At 34.9% G+C, this 27,061-nt stretch overlaps 1 protein-coding gene across 12 annotated transcripts in view; it reads left to right on the top strand.

Annotated features, from left to right (window-relative positions):
* The window catches only part of RNF111 (ring finger protein 111), a 94,312-nt gene extending 68,039 nt beyond the window's left edge, over positions 1 to 26,273 (top strand). For 3 of the 12 annotated variants that reach the window (XM_061431145.1, XM_061431150.1, XM_061431149.1), the window contains exons 6-14: positions 3,825 to 4,144; positions 7,973 to 8,234; positions 12,959 to 13,307; positions 14,727 to 14,852; positions 16,075 to 16,201; positions 20,249 to 20,341; positions 21,576 to 21,671; positions 22,730 to 22,833; positions 24,620 to 26,273. In XM_061431145.1, the coding sequence (XP_061287129.1) occupies positions 3,825 to 4,144; positions 7,973 to 8,234; positions 12,959 to 13,307; positions 14,727 to 14,852; positions 16,075 to 16,201; positions 20,249 to 20,341; positions 21,576 to 21,671; positions 22,730 to 22,833; positions 24,620 to 24,737 (1,595 nt within the window). In that variant the 3' untranslated portion in view covers positions 24,738 to 26,273. Of the gene's footprint in view, positions 1 to 3,824; positions 4,145 to 7,972; positions 8,235 to 12,958; positions 13,308 to 14,699; positions 14,853 to 16,074; positions 16,202 to 20,248; positions 20,342 to 21,575; positions 21,672 to 22,705; positions 22,834 to 24,619 lie in introns of all 12 variants that reach the window. The other 9 variants (XM_061431139.1, XM_061431141.1, XM_061431140.1 and 6 more) reach the window with 6 other exon arrangements.
* The last annotated feature ends 788 nt before the right edge of the window (positions 26,274 to 27,061 follow it).

The following is a 27,061-nucleotide window of genomic DNA, read 5'->3' as shown; positions in this document are numbered from 1 at the left end:
CTGTATGATTTCTCAGTGTGTTCCTAGCGTATGCGTACATATCTTGTGTATTCATTTATTCAGCAAACTATTGATTGCATTCTATGTATCAGGCACTGTTCTATGCACTGGGAACACAACATAACAAGAGCTAACAATTGTAACGGATAGTAATAGCTAACACCTGTTGAACTCATAATATTGGTTAATTATTTATAGTAGCTCTGACTTTCATAATAACCCATGAGACAGATTGTATGATTATTCTCATTTTGCAGGTGAAGTAACTTATCTAAGGTTATATGACAGTAGAGCCAGAATTCAGACCTACAAAGTCTAGCTTGAATCCTGTATTCTTCGTTATGCCAGGATATCTCAACCTTGGTACTCTTGTCTTTGGGCTGGACAGTTCCTATAGGGGCAGGCAGACTCTCCTGTGCATTGTGGGATATTTAGCATCATTCTTGGCTTCTACCCACTGAATTACCATTAGTGCCCCCTCCCCTCCAGTTGTGAGAGCCAAAAGTATCCCCAGTTGTTGCTGGATACTCCTTGGGGGACAGTGCTGCTCTATACTGTACTAGAACCCATTGCTTCTGTTACAGTACTGGTTGATTTCTTTTTAAATTTTCTCTGTGCTTGATGATGAGCTCCTTGAGGACCAAAGATCAGGTCTTCCCTTTTTTAGCACTAAGCTGCTCCCATACAGGCATGCCTCTTTTCCCTTGCGAGGTTAGCTTAAATTTAGCAAGTGCTTGTTGATCTGCCTAGGTTGTAGCTTGTTTCTAGTTGCTAGAGATAAAACAACAAAAGCAGACAATATCCCTAAATTATTTTAATGGTCAAGACTTTCCTTTTTACTGTTGTATTTTCCAGTATCTTTATAGATCCTTAGCCATGTTATTATTATATGTAAGACTTGCCAAATAAATGAATAAATACATGAGTACATCTCCGTATTCTTCCTTGAATTACAGTAAAAGTACTTTAACCAGCCTGATGTCACTGTGATGTGGAGTTAATTTCTCTGATGTAGATTTGTGATGATCTGTTTTTAATGGACACTCAGTAAGCTAATTTTAATTTTAAAAAAGGGCAGGGTTTATTTACTTAATTAGATATCTTTGTATTTTACTCTGCTCTGGCAATTTTCTTTGGTTATTAACTCTTGAACAACGGGAGATTCAGTTGTCTTTGCTTTGGATTTCTACCTTGTTTGAGCAACAAAGAGCTTCTGGACTGTAGGAAAACAGATATTAATTTAATTGGAAATCAAAACTGTACCCTAAGAAGTAGAGCTATAAGGTCAGTCCTCTTTTGAGGGGCATACTGTTAATCATTTAACCCCTTAAATATATATTCAGCCTTAAGGATATTATAGTTATTGTGCTTCCTCTTCTCTCACTCTGACCTTTGTTTTTGGAATAATCGAAGACCAAGAGGGCAAGTCATTTTTAAACAGATAAATGTCGTATCTATCACTTTGGTCATGCAGTCCCTAGATCTCTTGCTCTGGTTACAGACTCATCTCCTTAGTCTTAGAGTTTCTGGATTTGTAAAATTAATGTGTCACAGTTGGAAGGAACTATGAAGGTCATTTAGTCCATCCACTGAATGGATTTAGTGTCCTAAAGGTTTTTGATTTTCTTTTCTGAAGTAACACATAATAAATGACATTTACTTGTGTAACATTTTGACATGCGGACTGAGATATAACCCCAGAAATGTTGTAGGAAGTGAAGATCCTATAATGATGATATTGCTATAAATATTACAGCCTATAGAAAATAGCTACTTTAGATTCAGCATAACTAAGATAGCTGTTGATCATAGTCAGTTCCTAGTATGCCAGTTGTGATTCTATCCAGGTTACTCAAGAAATTTGAAATGCAAATGAATGAAAGGGATGTAGTTATTGAACTGACTTTGAATCTGCTATCACTTATGTTTTAAAAGTGAACAACTTGTTGGCTTTTTTTATCTTTTTTGTTTTTGTTACAAACTACTTGTGATATTTAACCTCTCAATTTATGATAACAAGGTAGTATTAATTCCAGGAGGCTACTAGAGATTAGTGTAATTCTTTTCTATCCGAGTTTACAGACTCCTGAATTCTGGTTCTCAGATTAAGAACCCATACAAAAGGGCTCAGGAAATTAGCCCAAATAGGTCAGAATAGGAACTTGAGGGGGAAGTAAAACAATATTCAGAGATCTAGAATAGAGATACTGCCTAACAGTATGCCTAAGAGTTTAGGTTTGCCCGGAAGAGACTCAGCAACAGCAGAATAGGACATGTATAGGAGGGCAGACACTGGAGAATTACAGGGAGGTGTACTGCAATCACACTCATCAGTCAGAGCCACCCAGATTAATTTATGTGAGTCTGTAAATTCCCTTCATTGTTTTAGCCAGTTTTGGTTGGATTTTTTGTATTGTTTGTAAATAACTAGAAGATCCCTAATTGGTACACTGACCCAGAAGAGAATAGCTTTTTATTGTGAGCCAAATAGGAGTAAGGTATCCCTGGTATTGATTATTCTAGAAATATGGCTGGAACACAGGTGTACTCTAGAATCCTAAGAATTCTGAGGAGATGCCTCATGAGTCATGTGAGGGAAAGGAAGGACAAAGCTTTGGGTTTTCTATTCCTCTAATTTTTATTTTTTAACTAAAAAATGTATCTCCATTTTTATCTTTTTTTAATTTGCACATATGTAGTTTGAGGAAAGGGTGCTGTTTCTTAGAGGAGTTTGAAACACTGGGATAAACCTTCTAGGGACACATTTGCTTTTCTTCTGGCCTGGAAGAATGTACCTTCAAAGTAACTCTGGGCATGCCACAGAGCATAATTAGGACTCAGATGTTTCGTACCTAGAAGATTATTATCTTTTCTAAGAACAACCATGCAAGATAGTTACTGCTATATTTAATAGGTGAGAAAGAGATTAAATAACTTTCTTAAAGTCACATTACTCAAATTAGACAGGCTCAGGATTAGAATTTAAGCCTGTCTGACGCCATGCTTATATCCCACTATTCAACTTTGAGTCACAAAGTTATTACAAGAGACTTATAATTTTCAACCAGGTAGAATCTTATCATTTCTTTTGTTCTACTGGGTCTGAGGTTAGAGACCAGAGAAAGGGAAAAGACATTGGAAGTTAGTAAGACTTAGCCAGATATGCTCTGAGTTGGATGGTTATATCTTTCAGAAGTTAAGATTTTAAGAAGTATGACATAGTAGTCTTCATTATATAGGAATGATTTATAGTATTAAGAGTATTTGTTGTATATAATGGAAGGACTCCCATGATACTTTGGAGTTTTTAAAATACAATTTAAAACTAATAATTTATTTTTAAAAACTAATAATTTATCATGACCTAGCAAAAGGTGATTTATTGCCATATTTAAACGTCATGGTAAATATAAGCCTCTTGAAGCTTGTAAGAAAATCCCAGTGAAGACCACTGCCTAAAATTACAGGATATGCATGTTAAGAATGTGAATATATCACATTATTATTTACAGATACTTGAATTCACTAATCACTTATTATTCACCTATTTATACACATGGTTGCTCAGATGGTAAAGAATCTGCCTGCAATGTAGGAGACCCGGATTGGTCCATGGGTTGGGAAGATTCCCTGGAGAAGGGAATGGCTATCTTACTCCATTCAGTATTCTTGCCTGGAGAATCCCATGGACAGAGAAGCCTGGTGGACTACAGTCCATGGGGTTGTGAAGAGTCAGACATGACTGAGCAGCTAAGCACACACACGTATTTTTTACACAGCGATACTTGATCATTTAATTGATCTGTGCATTTTTTCATTTCAAGATGACTCGAGGAGAACTGCATCTAATGCTGTAACAGAACCTGGCCCTCCTGCAATGCCTAGGTTACCTTCCTGCTGTCCCCAGCACTCGCCCTGTGGAGGGTCATCGCAGAATCACCATGCATTAGGACATCCACACACAAGTTGCTTTCAGCAGCATGGCCACCATTTTCAGCATCATCACCACCATCATCATACTCCCCACCCAGCTGTCCCAGTTTCTCCTTCCTTTAGTGATCCTACTTGTCCTGTGGAAAGACCTCCACAAGTACAACCACCTTGTGGAGCGAATAGTACTTCTAGTACCAGCTACCATGACCAGGTATGTGGAATTTGATGAGTTCTTCTTAATTTTTTAAAATTGCAGTTCCTTCCGGAGAAAAAAAATCTAATGATAAAGTTTATGTACCAAATAAGTAATTCTTTTTGCCCCTGCAAGAGTGGCGTAATTTAATGGTCTGTGATTTTTTTTTAAATTAAGTATTTAGGATTTTCTCATGTTGTAAATGATTGCAACTAATTGAGGGGACCAGGGATGTGGATAATTGGATACTATTTTTTATTCTGGAATGTTTTTCAGTGTTTTTAGTTAAATATAAGTGGATTTAATGTTTAGGATTCCATTTCAAACAAAGGTATTGAAACTGCAGTGTCAGCCTCATTCATGAGAAATTGGGGAATTCTCCCAGTTTTTTCCTCTACCTCCTCTTCTGGAGCCTCCCAGTCATCTCCACTCATATAGAAATAAACAGACTTCTCAGCTGCAAAACCATACAGGGAGGAACCTCCTGTTTCTCAGGAGCAGATTAGGTTTTTAGTTTCTGGAAAATTGAAATGTCAGCAAAAAAAATTATCAGTAATTTTTTTTGCTAATTAAGTAAATTGGTTGATAGTGAGTACTTAAAATGTCAAATAATGTTAAATTCGTATTGGTGATCACATGGAGTAAATAAAGTGAGGTATTATGTGCTATTTTAACTTTTGCTGTGTTGTTTCTGTGTATAATTGTGATGTAAACCTGGGTGGTGCATACTTTAAAAAACAAAATGGGTAATATAAAATGGTAAGTGACACATGTGCTAAAAAAAATGGGCTAGAAAAAGTTAAAGTGAAATTCAAAGTAACTGCTCCACTGTACCCTCTCCCCTTTGCTCAAGTACATTACTTGCTTCGTCTTTTAAATTTTTGATGCTTATCTCTTCTGCTTCTGACAAATTAAAATTAAGAAAGTGAAGTGTTCCCTTAAGAAGAAGAAACTAGCTGCTGATACAAAAAAAAATTGAAAGGGTTTAGTAGGAAATGTGATTAAAGAGATTTTGGATGATGTTTTGGCTCTGGTAACAGCAGTTCTAAGTACTAACATCTGTTGGTTGACCACACCTGTTCTACCTTTTGGGCCTAAAAAAGCAACCTGAGTGACTTAATTATAGGTAGAATCTCTTTTATTGTTTTATGTCAAATATAGGTGTAACCTACTGATCTCTCTCTCAAGTGTTAGTTGCTCAGTTGCATCCGACTCTTTGTGACCCTGTGGACTGTAGGCTGCCGGGCTCCTCTATCCACAGAATTCTCCAGGCAAGAATACCGGAGTGGGTTGCCATTTCCTTCTCCAGGAGATCTTCTCTAACATCTGTCTCTAAGTATTTGAACTATACACAAACCTTGAGTAAAATCAGGCAGGATCAGGCATTCAATAGTGATAATGGATATGAAGCTAAAGAGTGAGGTTTTGGAGATATGAACAGTTTGAGATTCGTGTAGCTCTTTGTAGGACTCTGAAATTAACCACATGAACATGAGATAGCCTCATATAGTCTACATTTGAGACCTGTGTGGACATAGTAGGAAGCTGAGGAGAAGGAGATTGATCTTAGAATTTATAATTGTGTGGTGTCTCATGATTGTCAAACTGTAGATAGGCAGAGAAAGATTGGGGAGGATTAGTCTTAACAACAGAGAAGTTTTAGTAGTCACTTGACTCTATCATACTACTCTCTGGGAGTAGCTTTCTCTTTTGATAGAATAGTTTAGTGTTATACATTATTTATGATCTATGTAAAGGGCTTCCCTGATAGCCCAGTTGGTAAAGAATCTGCCTGCAATGCTGGAGATCCTGGTTTGATTCCTGGGTTGGGGACAACCACGGGAAAAGGGATAGCCTACCCACTCCAGCATTCTTGGGCTTCCCTTGTGGCTCAGCTGGTAAAGAATCAACTTGCAGTGCAGGAGACCTGGGTTCAATCCCTGGGTTGGGAAGATCCTCTGGAGAAGGGAAAGGCTACCTACTCCAGTAAAGGCTGGAGAATTCCATGGACTGTGGGGTTGCAGAGAGTTGGACATGACTTAGCAACTTTCACTTTCACTTTCCCTGGTGGCTTAGTGGTAAAGATGCCTGCAATGCAGGAGATCAAGATTCAGTCCCTGAGTCAGGAAGATCCCCTGGAGAAAGAAATGGCAACCTACTCCAGTATTCTTGCTTGGGAAATCCAATTGACAGAGGAGCCTGGTGGGCTACAGTCCATGGGGTCGCAAGAGAATCAGATAGGACTTAGTGACTGAACAACAAAAAAGTAATATTTGCTGTTTCTGTACCATCTTGCTTAACGCCTCTTTTCCTTCTAGAATAAGAATTGAGTGAACTCTTGGAATTGTGAAGAAGAGGGTTCTGTCTGTTGGTTTTTTCCCCCTTTTTATTCTCTACTGTTAACTTTACCCTCGGTTGCTTCTAGGAGGACCTTCACCCTACCTTACTCAATCTTTGGGAGTTTTGTTAATCACTGGAGAAGAAGATAGGAAATTTGCTCACCTTCATAGTATGTTAATATTCCAGTCCATTTGCCAGATTTTAACCTAAATAGGAAATACACAAAGGATTTGAGTCATCAGTAATAATTAACAATCTTAAAATATTGTTCTTAAACCTTATTTATCCAAATTAGAAGCTGATACTGTATTTGCCAACTCAGAAGAAGGACGTCAGACATTTACTTAATTGATTGTAGACACGTAATATACAAGAGGAAAGTAGTTCTGTTGTCCTTCCCTCATTCTGTACCGTCCTCCTCCTTCCTTTTTAATATCCAGAGTTTCTTACGTTTCTATTATCCTCTGAACAGGGTGGCCATTGAAACCACAAAGACTACTCTGTCTCTAAAAATAATAATAATAAAATAAATTTTTAAAATATACTAAGACCGCTATGGTTCCTCACTGGACTGAGTGACCTGGGCCTCTAATAAATGCATTACCCTAGCTTTCCTCACCTCTAGCCACTCAGATTTCAGTAGTGAACAATCCCTACATACGATTCCATATATAACATCTTCATTTTCTTTAATCACATTTTAAAAATTGGCAGCTGTACTGAACACTAAGCAAAGGCTTATACTTAAAATACTTAAGAATATAAAGAAGCAATTCTGTTTCTGTTACCTGCTCTAGAGTAGAAGGTAAAGTGTTTTCCTTAGGACTTTTCAAAGTGCTGTAGTAGGGATGGAATTTAGACTCTTTGATTTTTCAACTTGGTAAATGATCCTTCCCTAAAATTATTTTACTAATAAAAGTAATTGTGGTTTAATTTTTTTTAAGTGAAAAAGTTGTGAGGCAAAGCTAACTAATGGTTTTAGCTTGAATAATCTTAGACCCTTTGTTATCTTGGATAATGTTTTCACTATTTGAGTTTTAGTTGAATCCTTGCTGTGTACAGTTTAAAAATGACAGATTTTTCCTGAACCCTTAAGTGTTTTCAATGGCATGATTATATGTTTTCTGAAGGAGTCCTAAATTACAAGTCAGAGTTTTGGTGTAAAGGAGGATATCAAAGTATGATTTAAAAGTTTTTCTCTTAAGATCTAGTATATGGAAGATAAATAGATCTTAAAATAATACATTAACTTTTGTTCAAGCACTATCACATGCTTGGTTATTTAAAATTGATTATAGGTTTTAAATGGATAAGCACTATAATTTTTACAATCCAAGATACGCATAGTATTTTTTGGTACTCAGTAGGTCTTCACACACAAAATTTTACCAGTTTCAAATTTATTGATTCTATTTTTCTACATTACATTGAGTACTTTTACAGTAAACCATAAACAATGTTTTGACCAAGTTTTAGAAAGATAAAACATAGTTCCTCTTTATACAGCAGGCATTGCCAGTAGACCTGAGCAGCAGTGGTATCAGAAGTCATGGAAGTGCTGGTTTTCATGGAGCATCTGCATTTGACCCCTGCTGTCCTGTTTCTTCTTCCCGAGCTGCAATCTTTGGCCATCAGGCTGCTGCTGCCGCTGCCCCGAGTCAGCCATTATCAATAGATGGTTATGGATCAAGCATGGTTGCCCAGCCCCAGCCCCAGCCCCCTCCACAAGCCTCACTGTCATCTTGTCGACATTATATGCCACCTCCTTGTAAGTATAAATTTAATAGGCAAAGAACTTAGAGGCACATAAATGAAGCATTGTACTCTCCTCCATTTAATAACCTTTCAGTAATTCTAATTTATAAATTTTTAGTATTTCCTTGACCTAAAAGTGGAGTGTATTTTTCCCATTTCATCCTTCCTTCACCTCGTATACCTAAAGCGGTCTTCTTAAGCAAAAATGGCAGATGTTGTTTTAAAAGGTCTGGGAAAATAATAAAAAGTATCATATCTAATTTACATTTTAACATTTATGTTTTAATATCTATTAGAAGTACATTGAATGGCACTTTAGATTCCTATAAAAGGAAATTTTAAGGAATTTATATTTATCCTTTAGTATTAAAAAGAAATTGGAAGGTTTAGTAGTTGTTTCTATGCATAGGAAAAGTAAACTTTTAAGAATTCTGAAACTTAACTGAGATATAGGAGAAAATTCCTTGACAGAAAGCCAATTGTAGAAAGGTTATCTGTACTCTTTTCGTGCAAGCAATTAAAATAGAATCAGATATGACTTTTCTAAGAAATTGAAGTCTGTAAGATACAAGAAATGAGAAATAACCTTAGGCTGTGTATTTATTGCTTTGTTAAATCATAGGCTAATAATCAGATGGAAACATATTAAATATTTTGATTTTTAAAAAAAGCACTGAAAATTCATGCCAGGAGTAAAGCAAAACATTGGCAAGGAAATTTGCTTTTGTCCTCTGATTACATACGAGCGATAATGTTCAGTTATTTATCTTCTTATGATTCCAGTCCTATAATTTTAAAAATCTGTGTCCTGCATATACAGCTAGAGTCAGCCCAGAATTTGTACAGTGAAATCTGGTGATACATCATTTATCTTTTCAAGAGTGAAAGTTTTTGCAAAGCATTAACCAGTGGATGAATTCTGTGTGTGAACACTGGCAGGATGTGCAGGCTATTCTGTAATAGTTGTTGATATTCATCTTTGATTTATCATCTTTTATTGGGAACTCAAAATGTGTGGTTTTCTCCCCCTCATCTTTAAAAATAATATACTGAAGCAATTTATAAATGTATTCTTTGCTTTTTTCTGTCCTAATCTAAAAAATTAATGTTTTCTTTTTATCATAAAAATAACTTATGTGCACCTTAAGAAATTCAAATCACAGAATAATATAAGAAGTTAAAAGTCCTTCTCCATTCTTCCCACTAATCCCAATACTTCAGTGGTAGCAACTGTTTATAGTTCATTATAAACCCTTTCAGAAATTTTCTTTCTCTTCACATGTTATTATTGACACATCTCTTATTATGACATATCTCTCCTTTTTAAAAAAAAAAATAGGATCATATCAAACATTGTATTTCCCTCTTTTTCATTATTTATTTTTATTTTTTTTTGTTTTTTAATTTTTTTATCTTTTTTTTTCATTATTTATTTTTTAAAAATTTAACAATATGTCTCAGATTTTTGTAATATATAAAATTCTAGCTCATTGTTTTTAATATCCTCATAATATTCCATTATATATTGAATTAGTCCTCAGTTGATGAACATTTAAATTATTTGTAGTTTTCTACTAGTCTGTAGGGTAACTTCTAGGATTGAGATTGCTGGGTTAAAGTGACATGCTAAACTTTTAAGAAACAATATCAAGAACAATTTTTGTTTGTCTGTTTATTTTTACTGGCGAGAACACATAATACAGAGAAGAAGGGAAATGGTCTGTGGGAATGCAGAATATATCACCTTTATACAATGATTAGTAATTATTTTGTTTAGATAAACAGTACATTATAATGATGGCTGAAGTTTTCACCACACACAAAAATTGGCAACTGTGTGAGGTGATGTATATGTTAATTAAACTGATTGTGGTAATCATTTCACATGGTATAATATGTCAAATTATCATATTATACACTTCAGATATATTGTTTTAATTGTTAATTATACCTCAGTAAAGTTGAAAAATGATTAATGAAGCATTAAATAAATTGATTCATTCCAAAGCAAAACATTAGCATTTTGTGATATTTGTGAATATTATTTCTTGTATAATAATTTATAGAGTTAGAGAACCTTGCTGTGAAACTGGGCAAAATGCTCTAAATTTGAGGAAGAATAGTTAACAGTTAGAGAACTTAGTGGCTTCTTTTTTGATGACTAAGAAATACTGAGCTTTGTGACTTCTTAGAGTAAAACACTGATTTGAAAATACAACTTTTAGAAAATTAGTTTAAAAATATGTCTCACAACTTAAATTGAGCTCAGTGAAAGTTTCCTTTAAATATATGCTAACAAGTTTTCCTTTGAAGTATGGCTGAATGAGTCTGTGGTTACCTTTCACCCCTGCTGCACAAATCAAAGCAATTAAAAATTGAAGGTAATCTTTCTGTAATGAAACTAGAGAAATGCTATGGCTCCATACCAGGCTACCAAGAAAATCTTACAAATAAAATGAAATTAGGGCTGAAATCCAGGGAGGAGACAAACTTACTTTTAGACTTCAAACTGATGCTTATCTCTTAAGAGTTAGAGAGAGAAGTATTCCTTTAAGGGACCTTTCAACAGTCATTTTGCAACATAAAGATTCAGACTGAAGAAATGGGTGAAACCATCTTTATAAAGGCTGATTTTCACGGCAAGCTGCTAGCAAATATGCCCTCTATTTAATATGTAGCACAGGAAAAATAGCATGGGGCAGGGAGAGAGGTGCAGTGGTGAAAATATATGTTTACAGGCATGCCTGGGACTTGCAAGTTCCTTTCCTCTCTATAGTGCTCTATAACCATTAATGATGAAAGAAAACATGATTTATGTGTTTATAAATATATAATTTATACATTTGATTTTACAAAAGCAAAATACTTATGGCAGAGTAAAATTACCAGGAGACAATTTGGAAAAATGTTTGTACTACCTTATGACAAAGCTCCCATACAAGGAATACTTATAAATCAATAAGAAAAAGGTGAATTATAAACTAAGAATGAGAATAGATAATTCTGGAAAGAAATATAATTGATTAATGAATACAAAATTTTTTTCTGATTAGCATGTAAAAAATGTGACAGTGTAATTAGTCAGGAACTCTCATGTACTGTTGATGGTAATTAATTATGGTAAACTTTTCGGAACGATGTTTTGTCAACTAGTATCTGAATTTAGATCAAATGGCCAACATCCTCTGGATCCTAGAAAAAGCAAGGGAATTCCAGAAAAACATCTGCTTCATTGACTACACGAAAGTGACTGTGGATCACAACAAACTGTGAAAAGTTCTTAAAGAGATGGGAATACCAGACCACCTTACCTGCCACCTGAGAAACCTGTATGTAGGTCAAGAAGCAACAGTTAGAACCTTACAAGGAACAACTGGTTCAAAATTAGGAAAGAAATACATCAAAGTTGTATATCATCACCTTGCTTATTTATATGCAGAGTACATCATGCAAAATGCTGGGCTGGATGAAGCACAAGCTGGAATCAAGATTGCTGAGAGAAATATCAATAACCTCAGATATGCAGGTGATACCACCCTATTGGTAGAAAGCAAAGAGGAACTAAAGAGCCTCTTGATGAAGGTGAAAGAGGAGAGTGAAAAAAGCTGGCTTGAAACTCAGCATTCAGAAAACTAAGATCATGGTATCTGGTCACATCACTTCATGGAAATAGATGGGGGAAAAAATGGAAACAGTGACAGACTTTATTTATTTCCTTGGGCTCCAAAATTGCTGTTGATGATGACTGCAGCCAAGGAATTAAAATCACTTACTCCTTGTAATAATAGCTATGACAAACCTAGACGGCATATTAAAAAGCAGAGACATCACTTTGCCAACAAAGGTCCATATAATCAAAGCTATGGTTTTTCCATTAGTCATGTATGGATATGAGAGTTGAACCATGAAGAAGGTTGAGCACCGAAGAATTGATGCTTTTGAACTGTGATGTTGGAGAAGATTCTGACAGCCCCTTGGACAGCAAGGATATCAAACCAGTCAATCCTAAAGGAAATCAACCCTGAATATCATTGGAAGAACTGATGCTGAAGCTCAAATATTTTGGCCACCTGATGTGAAGAGCCAAATCACTGAAAAAGACCCTGATGCTGGGAAAGATTGAGGGCAAGAGGAGAAGGGTGCAACAGAGGATGAAATGGTTGAATGGCATCATTGACTCAGTGGACATGAGTTTCAGCAAACTCTGGGAGATAGTGAAGGACAAAGAAGACTGGCGTGCTGCAGTCCATGGAATAACAGAGTCGGACATGATCAACAACAATAATCTGAATTTAAATTATTCTTTCAGACTCAGAACTGCTTATAGGAATTTATGCTATAGAAACTTTCTGTGAGTGGTGTGTATGAATGTGTGCTTTTGTGTTCAGACACTCGTGTACATGCATGTATGAAAGAGAGCACAAGAGGAATTATACACAGAGATGTTTATTGCAGCTTTGGTTTGCTTCCAGTTTTTATCAATGGCGATTTCTTCAATAAATTTTGGTGCCTTCCTGTAATGAAATGCTGTGAATGAAGTAAAGCTATATATATTGACTTGAGAAGATACCTGTGATTACTCAAAGAAGAAAGCAGGTTGCCAAACAAGACTAAGCAGACTCAAGCATTGATAAAGTATTTATAAAATAAAAATACACTAATATGTTTGTAAAGTATAACATGAATGTATTATGGCAATATATGTTTAACCTTGTGGTGCTTGTGCTTTTCTTACAGATGCTTCTTTGACAAGACCACTTCATCATCAAACCTCTGCCTGCCCCCACTCTCATGGAAACCCTCCTCCTCAGACTCAGCCTCCACCTCAAGTGGATTATGTTATTCCTCATCCTGTTCATGCTTTCCATTCTCAAATATCGTCTCATGCAACATCTCACCCCGTGGCACCCCCACCTCCAACTCATTTAGCCAGTACAGCTGCGCCAATCCCTCAGCATCTTCCTCCCACACACCAGCCAATTTCACACCATATTCCAGCCACAGCACCTCCAGCACAAAGACTGCATCCTCATGAAATGATGCAGAGGATGGAAGTTCAAAGAAGGAGAATGATGCAGCATCCAACGTATGTTTTACATTTTTAAAAAGATAATCACCCTTTATTCTTTTCTGTTCTATTTCCATTGGCTTTTAAAATTGTAAAGTCTTCAGAAGTGATATAGCTATACTTAATCCTCAGTTCACTAGGAAATTAATTTTTTTCTAACCAGAATGTCTTATCCTGAGTTGTAGGTGCTGACATAAAAATTTTATAAAAGGTTATTTCATATGAAAAGACTATAAAAACAAAAAGAACTTTTTGTTTTCTTTGCAAAACTCAGGATCTGATGTTCTAATTTGGGGCAGTGTACTTTGTTGGTCTTATTCTGCTTGCCTATTAAAGTTATGCAGGAAAATGGCTACACTGGTTCATCTATATATTGTCTGTAGCTTCTTTTACACTACAAAAACCAAGTTGAGTAGTTACAACAGAAACCATGTGGCCTATAGAGCAAGCAATATTAAGTATTTGGCTCTTACAGAATGTTTGCAGACTCTTGATTTAATCAATAATCTGGCTCTTGTTTAACTTCTTTCTTTAGTTATATAATTTAAGGTTATATTTACAATCTGTGACTATTTCTGTCATTTTAATATAGTAACTCTTTATAAAGAAAGTTGCCAATTAATATTTCTATCTTCCAGTATCTAGAAAATTACTTGTTCTGAATCCTTAAGGTTAAACATGAAAAATCAGTATATGTGTTTGAAACTAGTAGAAAATAAGAATTAGACTATAAAAATGAATCCCTAGAACTGTTTTCTTTCAAGTGCCATTCGTTTAGAACTTTATTATCATTTGCATTTGTAAATTTGACAGACTTTAGAAAGAGAAAATAGAGTAAGCTGGACTGATGAATAAAGAGTGTGAATAGAAGTAATACCAGTTTCCCAGATGTGTTGACATGTATTTGCATGTGTTTGAAGAAAATGCACAGGTTAAATTTTTTTCCTTAGAAGTTTTTTTGTTTTTTTTTACTTAGAAGTTTTATCCATTAAAATGGATGAATATTATTAAAGCAAAAAGATGAAGCAAGATAGTTTCCATTTCTTCTGTTTTATATGTTTATATAAAACAACTTCCTTGTGTCTATAGCATATGCTGGAGTATTAATTTTTAAAATTTTATTTTCATTTAGTTCCTGTTATTCTATTTAAAATATCTGCCGTATAAAGATTATAAAGATACTGTTTTTTCCCTTGGATGATATTTGGATTGGAGACATTGAAATAAATGAGTAGTGAGAATTTGTGGGACTATGGTTTCTTGATTTATTGTTAATCATTAAGTTATTTTATATTGCATTTTATAATTTATTGTTACAGAGTTAATTTCAAGACTATAGATGTTTATAATATTAATACTAGATTGTTTTTTTCTACATTAAGAAATAACCAACTATTCAATTATTTCCAGTGGTCTTTTTGTGTTCTGTGTTTCCAGGCGGGCACATGAACGCCCCCCACCCCATCCACATAGGATGCACCCAAATTATGGTCACGGGCATCATATTCATGTGCCTCAGACTATGTCCTCACATCCTCGACAGGCTCCAGAGAGATCTGCCTGGTTAGTATCTTATTTATTTCAGGGCTGTGATCAGTTTCTTGTGGTAGAAAAGGTTGGAAGAGATACTTTGTAGGGGAAGGGTAATGTGGGGACTTGCCTGGTGGTCCAGTGGCTGAGACTGGACTTTCAGTGCAGGGAGTCTGGGTTCGATCCCTGGTCAAGGAACTAGATCTCACATGCTGCAACTAAGAGTTCGCATTCCGAAAGTAAAGATCCCACATGTCACAACAAGATTGAAGATCCTGAGTGTTGCAACTAAGACCTAGCACAGCAAATAGCTAGATATATAAATTTTTTTTTAAGGATAATACAGAGAAACTGAATTCCAGCTTAGCTGTGACTCACTGTCTCTGGGTGAGTCATAAGAGACTCGGGGAGGAAGGAGTAGCAACTTGAGTTCTAGGGCAGGGAACCCTGTCAAACTGGAGTAGAACTTTTTTGTTGTTGTTGTTTCTCAGAGATTGACCATCAAAATAAAAACCCTAAATTTTTCATATCTTCTTTATCCAGCACCTCCACCTTTGTACTCACATTTGCTGTACCTCCCTTAACCCCTGCTATTGACAAGGGAGATCCAGCCTGGATTCTCCAGGCTTGAGTTGTTTCCTAGAGAAATGGAGGCAAATTTGCATTAATTTTCTTTCTGAATCTGTTGTCTGTAGGTAGTTATTGAGATCTTGATCCACAATGACTTTTCAGACAAAATATAAAATGAGAATAAATAAATGAAGATTTGATATTTACCAGTTTTACTTTCTAAAATGTTGTTTACCCTTGCTTTATAAGGTATAGAAGTGTTTACTCTTCAAATTATCCTTGATGCCAACAATCCAGAGGCACTATCCAACAAACAAAAGACCTGGAAGCAACATTCATATAAACCAAAAAAGTAAACTCAATTGTATGTGCTTCTCATGAAAAATCAGACTTTTAGATTGGAAGGAACCTTAGGGCCACTCATTATATGTCCTTCCTTTGTAAAGTGTGAAACTGGATACAAATGCCTTGCTCCTCATGGTCACAAAGTTGAACCTTTGAATTTTGGTTTCTAAAATGAACTTGAAATTATTAGGTATATCTTTTGGGCTAAATTATCTTTTTACTCAGCTAAGATAAGAATCTTCAGATGACATTAAAAAATGTAAACATACTTCTGCATTTCTGTTGATAATAGACACTGTAAGTAAGGATGTCTAACATTTAAAATGTTCTCCTTTGTCAGGGAACTGGGAATTGAAGCTGGAGTAACTGCAGCTACTTATACACCTGGAGCATTACATCCTCACTTGGCCCATTACCATGCACCACCTCGGCTTCATCACTTGCAGTTAGGAGCTCTACCTTTAATGGTAAAATAGGAAGATTTCAAAATTCTGACATAGTTGCCTTCAAAAACTGTTCTTCCTTTTCTAAATTATTTTTTGGAAATATTTTTAATGTATTAGTTGTTAATAGGTGTTTCAGTAGAGGATTAGAATTATTATTATTAGATTTAAATTGTGCTATAAGAAGGTATTAGATACAGTAAAATATGTGTTTGTAATGTTACATATATTCTTCTTGATGTAAAAAATGACATTTTTTTCCTTTTATACCGACATGATAATCTTTATCCATTTTTAGTGAGATATGTGCTTTATCATCATAAATGGTAATGGGTCTGTTCTGATGCATTCATACTTTATTTTCTGATCAGTAGAAAGACTATACTAATTCTCTGTAACTGATTTGAGCAGATTCAGATTTTGTTGATACCAGTTTGAGTTCTAAAGAGCAAATTCAGCAAAAATTGAGTTTGCCTTTCACATAATACATATTGTGTTATAGAGAGAAGTGAGTAGTTTTGTAGGAGTAGAAGTATTGCAGAGAAGGTTTCCAAGTTATACATGCAACTTCTAAGCAAGCTTTGGAATTGAGAATGGTACTCTTAAAGTGGCTACATCATGCAAAGAGCTTTCAAATAGCATAAAAGCACAGGGAAATCCAAGTTGCTGTTTCTAGATCTTAGGGGTGAAGGTCACTCAGCAATGAAATATGTGCCCTGCCAAGAAACTAGAACTTAGGCTTCATTGAAAGAGGAATGTCTTGATCAGATTGTACCTAAATAGACCATCTCTTCAGTTGTGTGGAAAATAGATTTCATGGTGGAAGCAAGGACACATTATAGTAGAAGAGATGAAAGTTGATGAATGCTTGAACAAGGGCAGTAGCAGTTGACCTAAAAATGATGGGCTCTGTTTGAGTAATATTTAAGATGATTCCCAGATATCTACTTTGGTTGTTAGGTGTATGGCGCTGCCGTTCACTAATTTGGAGAATATTAGATGAGGATTTAGGGAAGGGGTTGCTGCTGCTGCTGCTAAGTCGCTTCAGTCGTGTCCAACTCTGTGCGACCCCACAGATGGCAGCCCACCAGGCTCCCCCATCCCTGGGATTCTCCAGGCAAGAACACTGGAGTGGGTTGCCATTTCCTTCTCCAATGCATGAAAGTGAAAGTGAAGTCGCGCAGTCCTGTCTGACTCTTTGCGACCCCATGGACTGCACCCTACCAGGCTCCTCTGTCCATGGGATTTTCCAGGCAAGAGTACTGGAGTAGGGTGCCATTGCCTTCTCCGAGGGAAGGGGTTAAATGAGTTAGATTTTGGACATACTGAATCTGAGATATATGTGTGTCAGGGTGGACTGTCCAGTAGGAAGTTGGGTTTATGGTCTGGATCTCCAAAGAATAAACTGGTCTTTGAGTTAAAGAGGTTGTGATCTGTCAATATAAAATATTACATGTGTCATATGTCTGTCATATTACATGAATCCATGGAAGAGGATTAGATTTCTAAGAAAAATGTGCAAAGGTGATGAGAGATTGAAAGAACCTTGGCCAATAATAATACTGTATTTAAATGATAATACTATATTTCAGGGCATCCTAGGTGGCTCAGTGGTAAGAGGAACCTGGTGGGCTACAGTCCATGTGGTCACAAAAGAATCAGACACAACTTAGCAACTAAACAACAACAATAAGTGTACTTCAAACAAATAATTCCAAGAATTGGCTAGGGTAATTGAGGAGAAACAAAGTTAGAATAATGTCAAAATAATATGGTCAGTAGTGTTTCGTCACAAAAAAGTAAAGTTTGAAATATGTTGAATGCATTTGGCATTAGAGTGGTTTTTGGCAGCTTTTGTCAAAGTGATTTCAGTAATGGTGAGGGATGGAGGTTGGGGTGCCTCTTAGATCACAGTAAGGTAGGGAAAGTTAAAATATGTGGAGATTAAATATAAACTACTTGCCTTATAAACTTGGCTGTGAAGGGAAAGTGGGAAATAGCATTGGCATTTGGTCCAGGATTGATTCTTCCTTGGTGGCTCAGATGGTAAAGAATCTGCCTGCAATGCCAGAGACCTAGGTTTGATCCCTGGGTAGGTACAGTCCCCTGGAGAAAGGAGTGGGTACCCACTCCAGTATTTTTGCCTGAAGAGTTCCATGAATAGAGGAGCCTGGCGGGCTCTAGTCTACGGGGTGGCAAAGAGTCGGACATGACTAAGTGACTAACACTCTCTCACTATTAGGATTAAAGAGAGAACCTGGGTTTGGAGAAACTTGAAGGTAATTTCAGGTTTAAGACAAAACAGTGGTAGCATTAGGGAGGACTTGTTTGAAGATATACAGGAAAAGGGTGGGTAGCAGTTAAGGATGGTCCAGGTTGGGGAAACAAGAGAAAAGGGGAGCAAATGATAGAGCTCACCTTTGGGTAAGAGAAGGAGGAAGCTTATCCCTAAAAGTTAGAGAAAGGAGGCTAGGGAGGGTTACAGGAGACGTGCAGGTTTAAGTAATTTGGAAGGCAGGAGTTCCTTTCTGATTTTTTCATTTCTCTTGGAGATATGTAGAAAGATAGGTTATCTGCTTAGAGCTGGATACTATTGATCTTGATTATAAGGAAAGTTGCAGATACTTAAATAATGGACTATTGAAAGGGTAAAAATTATTGCTTATTTCAAATTCTTTTCCATGTGTGAACTGTCTTTTAAAGATGTAAAACATGCTAGAAGTGTATTATGATTTAGTAGAAGCCAAATAATTCTGGAGATTTGTTTATAAAAATGCAAGAATGGTCTTAGAATATCCCTTTCCTAACACTAGGGTCAGCTCTTGTTATTCATGGTAGTTAATGTACTATAGATTTACTGTGAATGCTGGTAAAATAGATAGTGAACCATTATTCGCAGGGTAAATACAGCCCTAGGTTATTGCAAGCTTCCAGTCCAACAACCAATGCATAACCTTGTTTAATGTATTTTTCTGTCTAGAGACACCTTATTTGATATTTACTGTTGATTCATTGACATTGAGCACATGGCCATGCTCATGACACCATAACTCATGCCTGAATGAAGCTTATGTACACGTATTTTCTCCATAAGGCACATCACAGCCTTCTTGCACTTAGGAACCCTAGCTAACAATTAAGCATTATGTTTGAGGATCAGTTTAAACAACAAAATGACCTCTGAAAAGTACAAAAATGTGAAAAACATTGCACTTAATACATTGCAAAAAAGACACTTGTTTACAGTGTAAGAACTGAAACAAGTGGGCAGGGTCTTGTTCTTCCTCAGCTGGGAGCACATACTGGGTAACTCAGATTTTTTTTGCTGCTCTGTGCAGGTCTGTGAATGACTTGTGAGAGCACAACTATTGATTTTGGAGTTACAAACAAATTCTGTCAAGTAGGTGAGCTCACAAATAAGATTGTGAAGGTTGACCTTAGCTAATAAAAAATTAGAAACTGTTAAACCTTTCACTAATAGAACCAAACCAAAAGAGCAGCCAAAGGTACCTTTGGCTATTTGGGAGTTAGAGAAAGGGAAATAAAACTTTTATCCTGAAATTAAATTTTGTTAGAAAATTGTATGCATTTCTGTTTCTTAATACTGTATAATAAAGCTCTCTGAAATTGACCACCTTTTTTTTTAAAATATAAATTTATTTATTTTAATTGGACTAATTACTTTACAATATTGTATGAAATTGACCAGATCTTATGAAAATTTTACTCTGTATATGTTTAGGCTACTAAGAGCATCATTCTTGGGTTTGAGTATTCTCTACTTAGGATTCTTTGTGCAAAATAAGTCAAGTAGAAGAGAATCTGTTATCTCATGAAACTGCTGTTTCTGTTTTTTTCCTTCTGATGATAATTTAAAAGTTATTATAAATGAGATCACTTTTGAAGAGGAACCTGTTAACAGAATGCCTTTTTTGGAATTATGTATACTTCCTGAAGTTGATTTTTTTGAGAAGCTAGATGGAGAAAATTGAGTATCTGAATTATTCAGTGGTAGCAGTAAAACTTGAGCCTGTTCTTAATTCGTTTAGCTTACCAGTTCTCTTAAAATAGGTTCCTGACATGGCAGGCTATCCTCACATTCGTTACATTTCATCAGGCTTGGATGGAACATCATTCAGAGGTCCTTTCAGGGGCAATTTTGAGGTACGTAATAGCATTAATGAAGATATTTGCCATAGTATCTGTATTGCAAAAAGACAGTATGTGTAATATTAATAGTTACAAGTATAGGATTGCTGCAGTGACTGAAGATCAAAAGGCAGTAACACATCTGTATTGCTTCTAGGGATTATTATAGAAAGATTTATTAGTAATATTAATCTTAGCATCAGAAATTACCCAAATATTGAAGAAGAGTAATTGAAAATATCTAATAATAGAAGAATGTAGGAATTTATTAAATAAATATAAATATCAGATAAAGAACCATACCATTAAATGTGCGAGAAAAACCTTAATGCTTTTTTTTTTTTTTTTTAAATAAATGCAGTACGTGGAACTGTGCTCAATGTTTATGGCAGCCTGGGTGGGAGGGGAGTGTGAGGGAGAATGGATACATGTATTGTATGTACCAAGTCCCTTTGCTGTTGACTAGAAACTATCACAACATTGTTAATTGGCTCTACCCCAATACAAAATAAGAAGTTTAAAATTTTTTAAATGAACTAGACGTATATGCTTTACTGAACCCAAGTGATACTTGTAATACATTAGAATTTAGTGATAACATTTTTTCTATAAATCTACTCTTTGCAATATATCTGGGAAATAAGTACTATCAGTTTTTTGACTAGTACATTGTTTTTGATAGTTCTGATATTCTCCTGGGTAGGTGAATATAATTTATTTAACCATTCTTCTAGAAAAACATTTAGGTTTTTAAAATATTTTTCTACTATAATCAATGCCTAATGCTTTTTGACTAAGCTTAGTTTTTAGAGAAGCATTGCTATAGAAAAAGAAACCTAAGTAACTCAGTTTTTTGCTAAATATCTTTGAATTTTCTGGAAGAACAGATCATTTAAATATGATTAAAGTTTTGTTTCTTCATGTCAGTTTGGAAGTTGGAGTCAAGAATTATTGTTTGACTTGTTTCCCTATTTTCCTGCAGTGACTTCATCTAGATGCATACATGCTTACTGACTTACATAGGATCTGTGGTAATACGCTGCTCTAGTCTACAAAGATAACTTTGCCATACCACTTCAGTTAGCTGAAAAATAGTTACAAACAGCCATTTGCCTTACCATATATGGGTTTTTGAATACTCTACATTGCATGTTTATAAATATGGTACTTTATTGCTTTTACAATACTGACTGTGCAGTTCAAGGAATAATAATACTGGCTTTTAATACTAGTTCTTCTTCTTCTTCAGGAACTTATTCATTTAGAAGAAAGATTAGGAAATGTCAATCGTGGAGCATCCCAGGGGACAATTGAAAGATGTACATATCCACATAAATACAAAAAGGTAAGCATTTATTCTATGAAACATCTACATTATTGTTGAAATGCATAACATTTAATATCATGGACTTTTTTCAAGTTTATGGAGTCTATCAGCTACATTTTTTTATTATTAAAACAATATATGCATATGGTTAAAAAATCTAAAACTATAAATTGAAGTCTGTTACTCTAAAGATGCTAGTTTTCCTTCCCAGAAGAAAAATCATGCTTAAAGATTTCTTAGGTAATCTTCCAAGTATTTTTAATAATGTGCATATGTATATATTTTTTCTTCCACTTTTAAAAATAACTCAAAGGAGATAATATGCATACAGTTTTTGTCCATTTTCTTTTTATTCTATATCAGCACCTACAGATGACCCATATTCTTATTAATAGCTTATACAGAATTCCATCCTATAGTGGTACCATAATTTAGCTAGTCAGTTGTTTGGATGGGAACTTAATTGACCTACATTTCTTATATTCTACCCTTATATTCCTTATGTAGTGTTACATCTAGAAGATGTGGAGTAGGCATGTTAAATAAATTTCTTTCAATAAACAACGTTCTATACTATAGAGACTAATGAAGTTTGAAAATGACTGTTCGTTGTATTTTTCACCCTTTTCCTAAGAGTATTAATGGGGTATTACCATTAAATGTAAGTCCTCTCAACTGTTTAAGCTAAATATTATAACTGGCATTCATTTTTGAACATTATCTGAAACATTTATTAATGAAACAAAGTTTATCTGACTGTGCCTCATGATGGGACAGAATAGTGTATATGATCCTGATTATATATACTGGGTTAGAAATGATAGATTTCAGACTAATGAATATCTGTTACTTTTAATTTTGATGCTGATTATTTACGGGTCTTACGAGAACACTTCATTGATAATAGTCACTTAATTCATCCTTTAATTCATGGCAGTTTTATCTGGGAAATATGTTGTGGGTGAATGTATGGTTTTGTTTTGTTTTGTTTTGTTTTTCAAATAAACACAAACTTTACTCAGTTGTTCAATAATGTCATCTCTACTAACAAGGTAACAACTGATTGGTTCTCACAGAGGAAACTGCACTGCAAACAAGATGGGGAAGAAGGGACTGAGGAAGACACAGAGGAAAAATGTACTATCTGTTTGTCTATTTTAGAGGAAGGTGAAGATGTGAGGTAACTAAACACTAATTATCTAAAATTCATTGTCAAAACTGGACAAGAGATTTTATTTGAGGGAATTCTCTTGTCGCCCAGTAGTTAAGACTCTGCACTTTGAGCTGCTGAGGGTGCTGATTCAGTCCTTGGTCGGGGAACTAATCTCCCACAGACCTGCAACACAGCCAGAATAAGAGGAATTTTATTATAAAGCAGACCAGAAACCAAATAAAGATTACTCCTAGCATACCCTGTTACCAGTCTCTGATATGTAGAATTGTCTTCTAATAGTGAATAAAACAGTGAAAAGATTAAGTTTCTGTATTAACATCAAAGAGAAATATACTACCTGCTTTAGGGCCACACCAAGACTTGGCCAGGGAGATTTTGTGGTCAGTATTGTCTTATTTGAATCTTATAGGATGGAGAACTTGAGAGATGAGAGACTTTGGAGGCCAAAACATGTATATTAATGTTTCTCCAAAGCTTAAAGAGAGGGATCCAGATTAGCTCCATGCAGTTTGTTTTACGTCATCATTTGTAAAGTGATCTTGTCCTAAAATTTCCTCTCAGTTTGTAGACTGTTTTCTTCTTGCACCTATGTGATTTAGAAAATGTTATTATGCTAACCAAATATTTTAGACTTTTCTTTTTATAATCTGTTAAGTAACTGTTTTGTTCCTATTCTGTTTTTTCTAATGTAACATAATCCCATATGAAGCAAGTTCTATAACATATATAACAACTGTATCCTATTTCGTCAGTTGACTAAGAGAAAAAAAAGTTATAAACTTTTATTGTCTACTATATCACATAGAAGGTTGTTTGAACACTGTATTTCCAATGAAGATTTATAAATATAGATAATTGTTTTTTACAGTATTGACAATACTGTGCAGAGAGTAATTAGAACACCTCTTTTTAGCTGTTTTTACAAAATATGAAATCTGAAATGTACAACAACTCAACAGTGGTGGAAGTTGAAATTGACACTTAAGTCAGTAACCTTTATTCTACCGTTAGGTTTGATATTAGCATGTTAGTGCATGGAAGCTTTATTTATTTCTCTATTTCTAATTGATAGTGTACTGTACTAAAGCAAACATAGCTGTTTAATCTGCTTTTAAAAGAGTAGCATAGTACGATAGAACATGAAAATGACCTCATGAAACAATATTAATAACCTTTAATCAATCATGTACTTTGATGTGTTAAAGAGATCCTCTAGACCGAAAATAATATTGTATATTAAGACATTCCTTAATTAGTATGATATGGCTGCTGTGTGTTTACAGAATTCTTTTGAGAGAGAATTAAGTGAGAATTTTTTGGGAAGTGCTTCATAAATACAGTGATTTGATATTAAAAATATATTTACAGTATTATGTTGTGGGGAACATATTGCCAACTCCAATACATTGGCAGCTCATGTATAGAAACAAAGCTGGAATAATTATTACTGTAGTTGTTCTTAAAATTCTTGAGGTCTTATATAATTTGATTCTTTAGCTGTGACAGTTAATTATCTTGTATTATCACCAAGATAATTAACTGTCACAGCTGAAGAATCAAATTCATATAATTTGATTAATTATATATTAATACATTACATTGCCCAAAGTATTAATTTAATGTAGATATATAATCTTGAGTAGGGAGGGTTTTTTTTGTTCTTTTTTAACAGAAGAGAAAATGTTTAGTAACTTCAGACCATTACTGAAGTATTACATGTATCATTTGTTTAAATGCCACTGCACTTGTCATAAAATTAACTTTTGCTTTTTGTTTTGTTTACTTATAATAGACGCCTTCCCTGTATGCACCTTTTCCACCAAGTGTGTGTTGACCAGTGGTTGATCACCAATAAGAAGTGCCCCATTTGCAGAGTGGACATTGAGGCCCAGCTGCCAAGTGAAAGTTGACACCATGTTTCAGAACTCTTACCCTCCCTCTCATTCCCACCCTCCTGGTACTGCAGTCAACCAAAGATGGCATGACTTACCTGCGCAGATTCGGAAGCCTTGAACTTAAGAGTGCTGGCTCTGCTACATGGTACAACTAATGCTAGACCTACAGTTTATGTATACAGTTGATTTTGATGTATTTATAAAAGCTTTTTTTTTCTAGATTTGACATTTTTCCTGTATCATTTTACTGTATTTTTGCATGGTTCCTTGTATTGCATTTCTTTGCACATATTATGGGCTTGTGACCCTGAACTTGCAGGCAAGATTAGCTGCTTTAGTAAGTAGGATTTTGTGGTCTTTTTGTTTTTTACATAGTACCGGGTCTTGAGAATTATGAATTTTTTTATCCATTACTAACGTTTAATTTAATCAATCATGTACTTTAGTTTAATGTATAAAGATCCTCTAGAAAATGATAATATTGTGTATTAAGACATTCCTTAATTAGGACAAAATGGCTGCTGTATATTTACAATATGGAGTTCTGAGTTCAATACCATCCTTATTACCGGGAACAGAATACAAACCATTTTCAATCAGATGCAGGTGGTACTCACATCACCAGAGTGATCAATAGAATTCTTCTTGGTGTATCCTTTTCCTTTTAGCACAATGCAGATAGAGTTGAATATTAATACCATACATTTAGACTGCTGTTCCTATTGTATTTATCTTTTTCCTCCATCATTTAGAACTTTATTTCCCAGATTCAATTTTTGCTGCTGTGAAACAGCTCTGATGAACACTAAATATTAATTTCAATTAGCTGGATTGTATATACTTGCAGATTTAACAAAATTTTAGGGAAATTGAAGAAGACATGTAGAATTTCATTCAGTCTTCTGCTAAGCACGCATAGTAAAGATATCTGCTTACATTGATTTTTGTAAACACATTTAGTCAGGATTTAGAATTGCAGTCATCGGCAGGTATCTATGCATTCATAGAACTTCTAAAGGTCCCAGAATCACTTTTAAAGGGATTTTTATTAGTTTAAAGATAAATAAAGTCAGCTGAATCTACATGTCTCTTGTTTTATTTCTCTTTAAGCTTGAAAACAGTAAATCTGCAGATACTGTGAGGCAGAAATTATACTGTCAACCTACTGTTGCTCTGGTTTTAGACTCCCACTTCATACATTACCAAGAGTCGATCACTGATTTAAAATTTTTAATTTCTATAGTTAAGATTTACTGCATAATATAGAATATTAAAGTTAAGTTAATGTACTAACATTTCTCTTTTGGAGAAAGTTTTAATCCACTTCAGGATGCATATTATCAAGATACTTTCATATACAGGATAGCCTAATTTTATTTGTCTAAATATGCTTAATATGCCCCAGATTGCAAATGCATCAGTCAGTAACATCACTGTCTGTATGTGGAAGACATGTTCCCATGGATCATATGTGAAGATGTCGATAAGCTTGCATTAAGCCACCTGCTTTGTAAGTGGATTGATTAATAAATAACTTATATTTCTATTGTCTTTGTGTTTCATAATTCATTTTTATAAAACTGCCTATATTGAACATTATAGGATTCAAAAACAGTGATCTCACTCAGGTTGACATTTGCCTAATTTTGTTTGTATTCACTCAGTTATGGCTACTTGCCCTTTTTTTTGTATTAGTAAATGTTACACTGAGTAATTGTCAATATCAACATGCTTCAGCATGGTATGTGTTAGAGATCATGGGTGGATTATGGTTAAGAAAATTGGATATAAAATAATATAATTAATAAGAATACTAGCAGCAGTTGTAGAAGGGTTGTGGGAGGGGTGGCAAGACAGAATGAGAGAGAGAAAGAGAAACTTTGCCATCTTACTGGGGAGAAGAGCTAGTAGCCCATATTCTGGTAGCCTAGATGTAGGACTTTACCACTGGAAAACCAATGGTCCAGGCCAAGGGATAAGATGGGGAGAATTCTATACAATGGAGTCCTCTTGATGCTCCCCAAAACACAAATACATATAGATTTCTCTATTTTTTATATTACATCAGATTTAGATGCACAACTACATTGTTGATTTGTTTAACATTTGCTACTGATTTTTAAAAATATAGACTTATCATTACTTTAAAATTTACTTTATGCGAGTATTTGTGGCATATACCTGAACTATGTAGGAGCTTATTAAGCTACTACAGTTAGTTGCAGGAAAATGTGATTAGTGTTGAACCAAATATGGAAGGAAATTTTTAGTATTTTACCTTGTGCTTTGTTTTGGTGTCTTCCATATCCTGCTACATTTTATGTCAAAGTGAAACTTTC

Source organism: Bos javanicus, chromosome 10 (assembly GCF_032452875.1).
Source record: "Bos javanicus breed banteng chromosome 10, ARS-OSU_banteng_1.0, whole genome shotgun sequence".
Taxonomy (NCBI): domain Eukaryota; kingdom Metazoa; phylum Chordata; class Mammalia; order Artiodactyla; family Bovidae; genus Bos; species Bos javanicus.
Note: the sequence above shows the minus strand (reverse complement) of the source record. Positions and strands in the feature narration are given on the sequence as shown.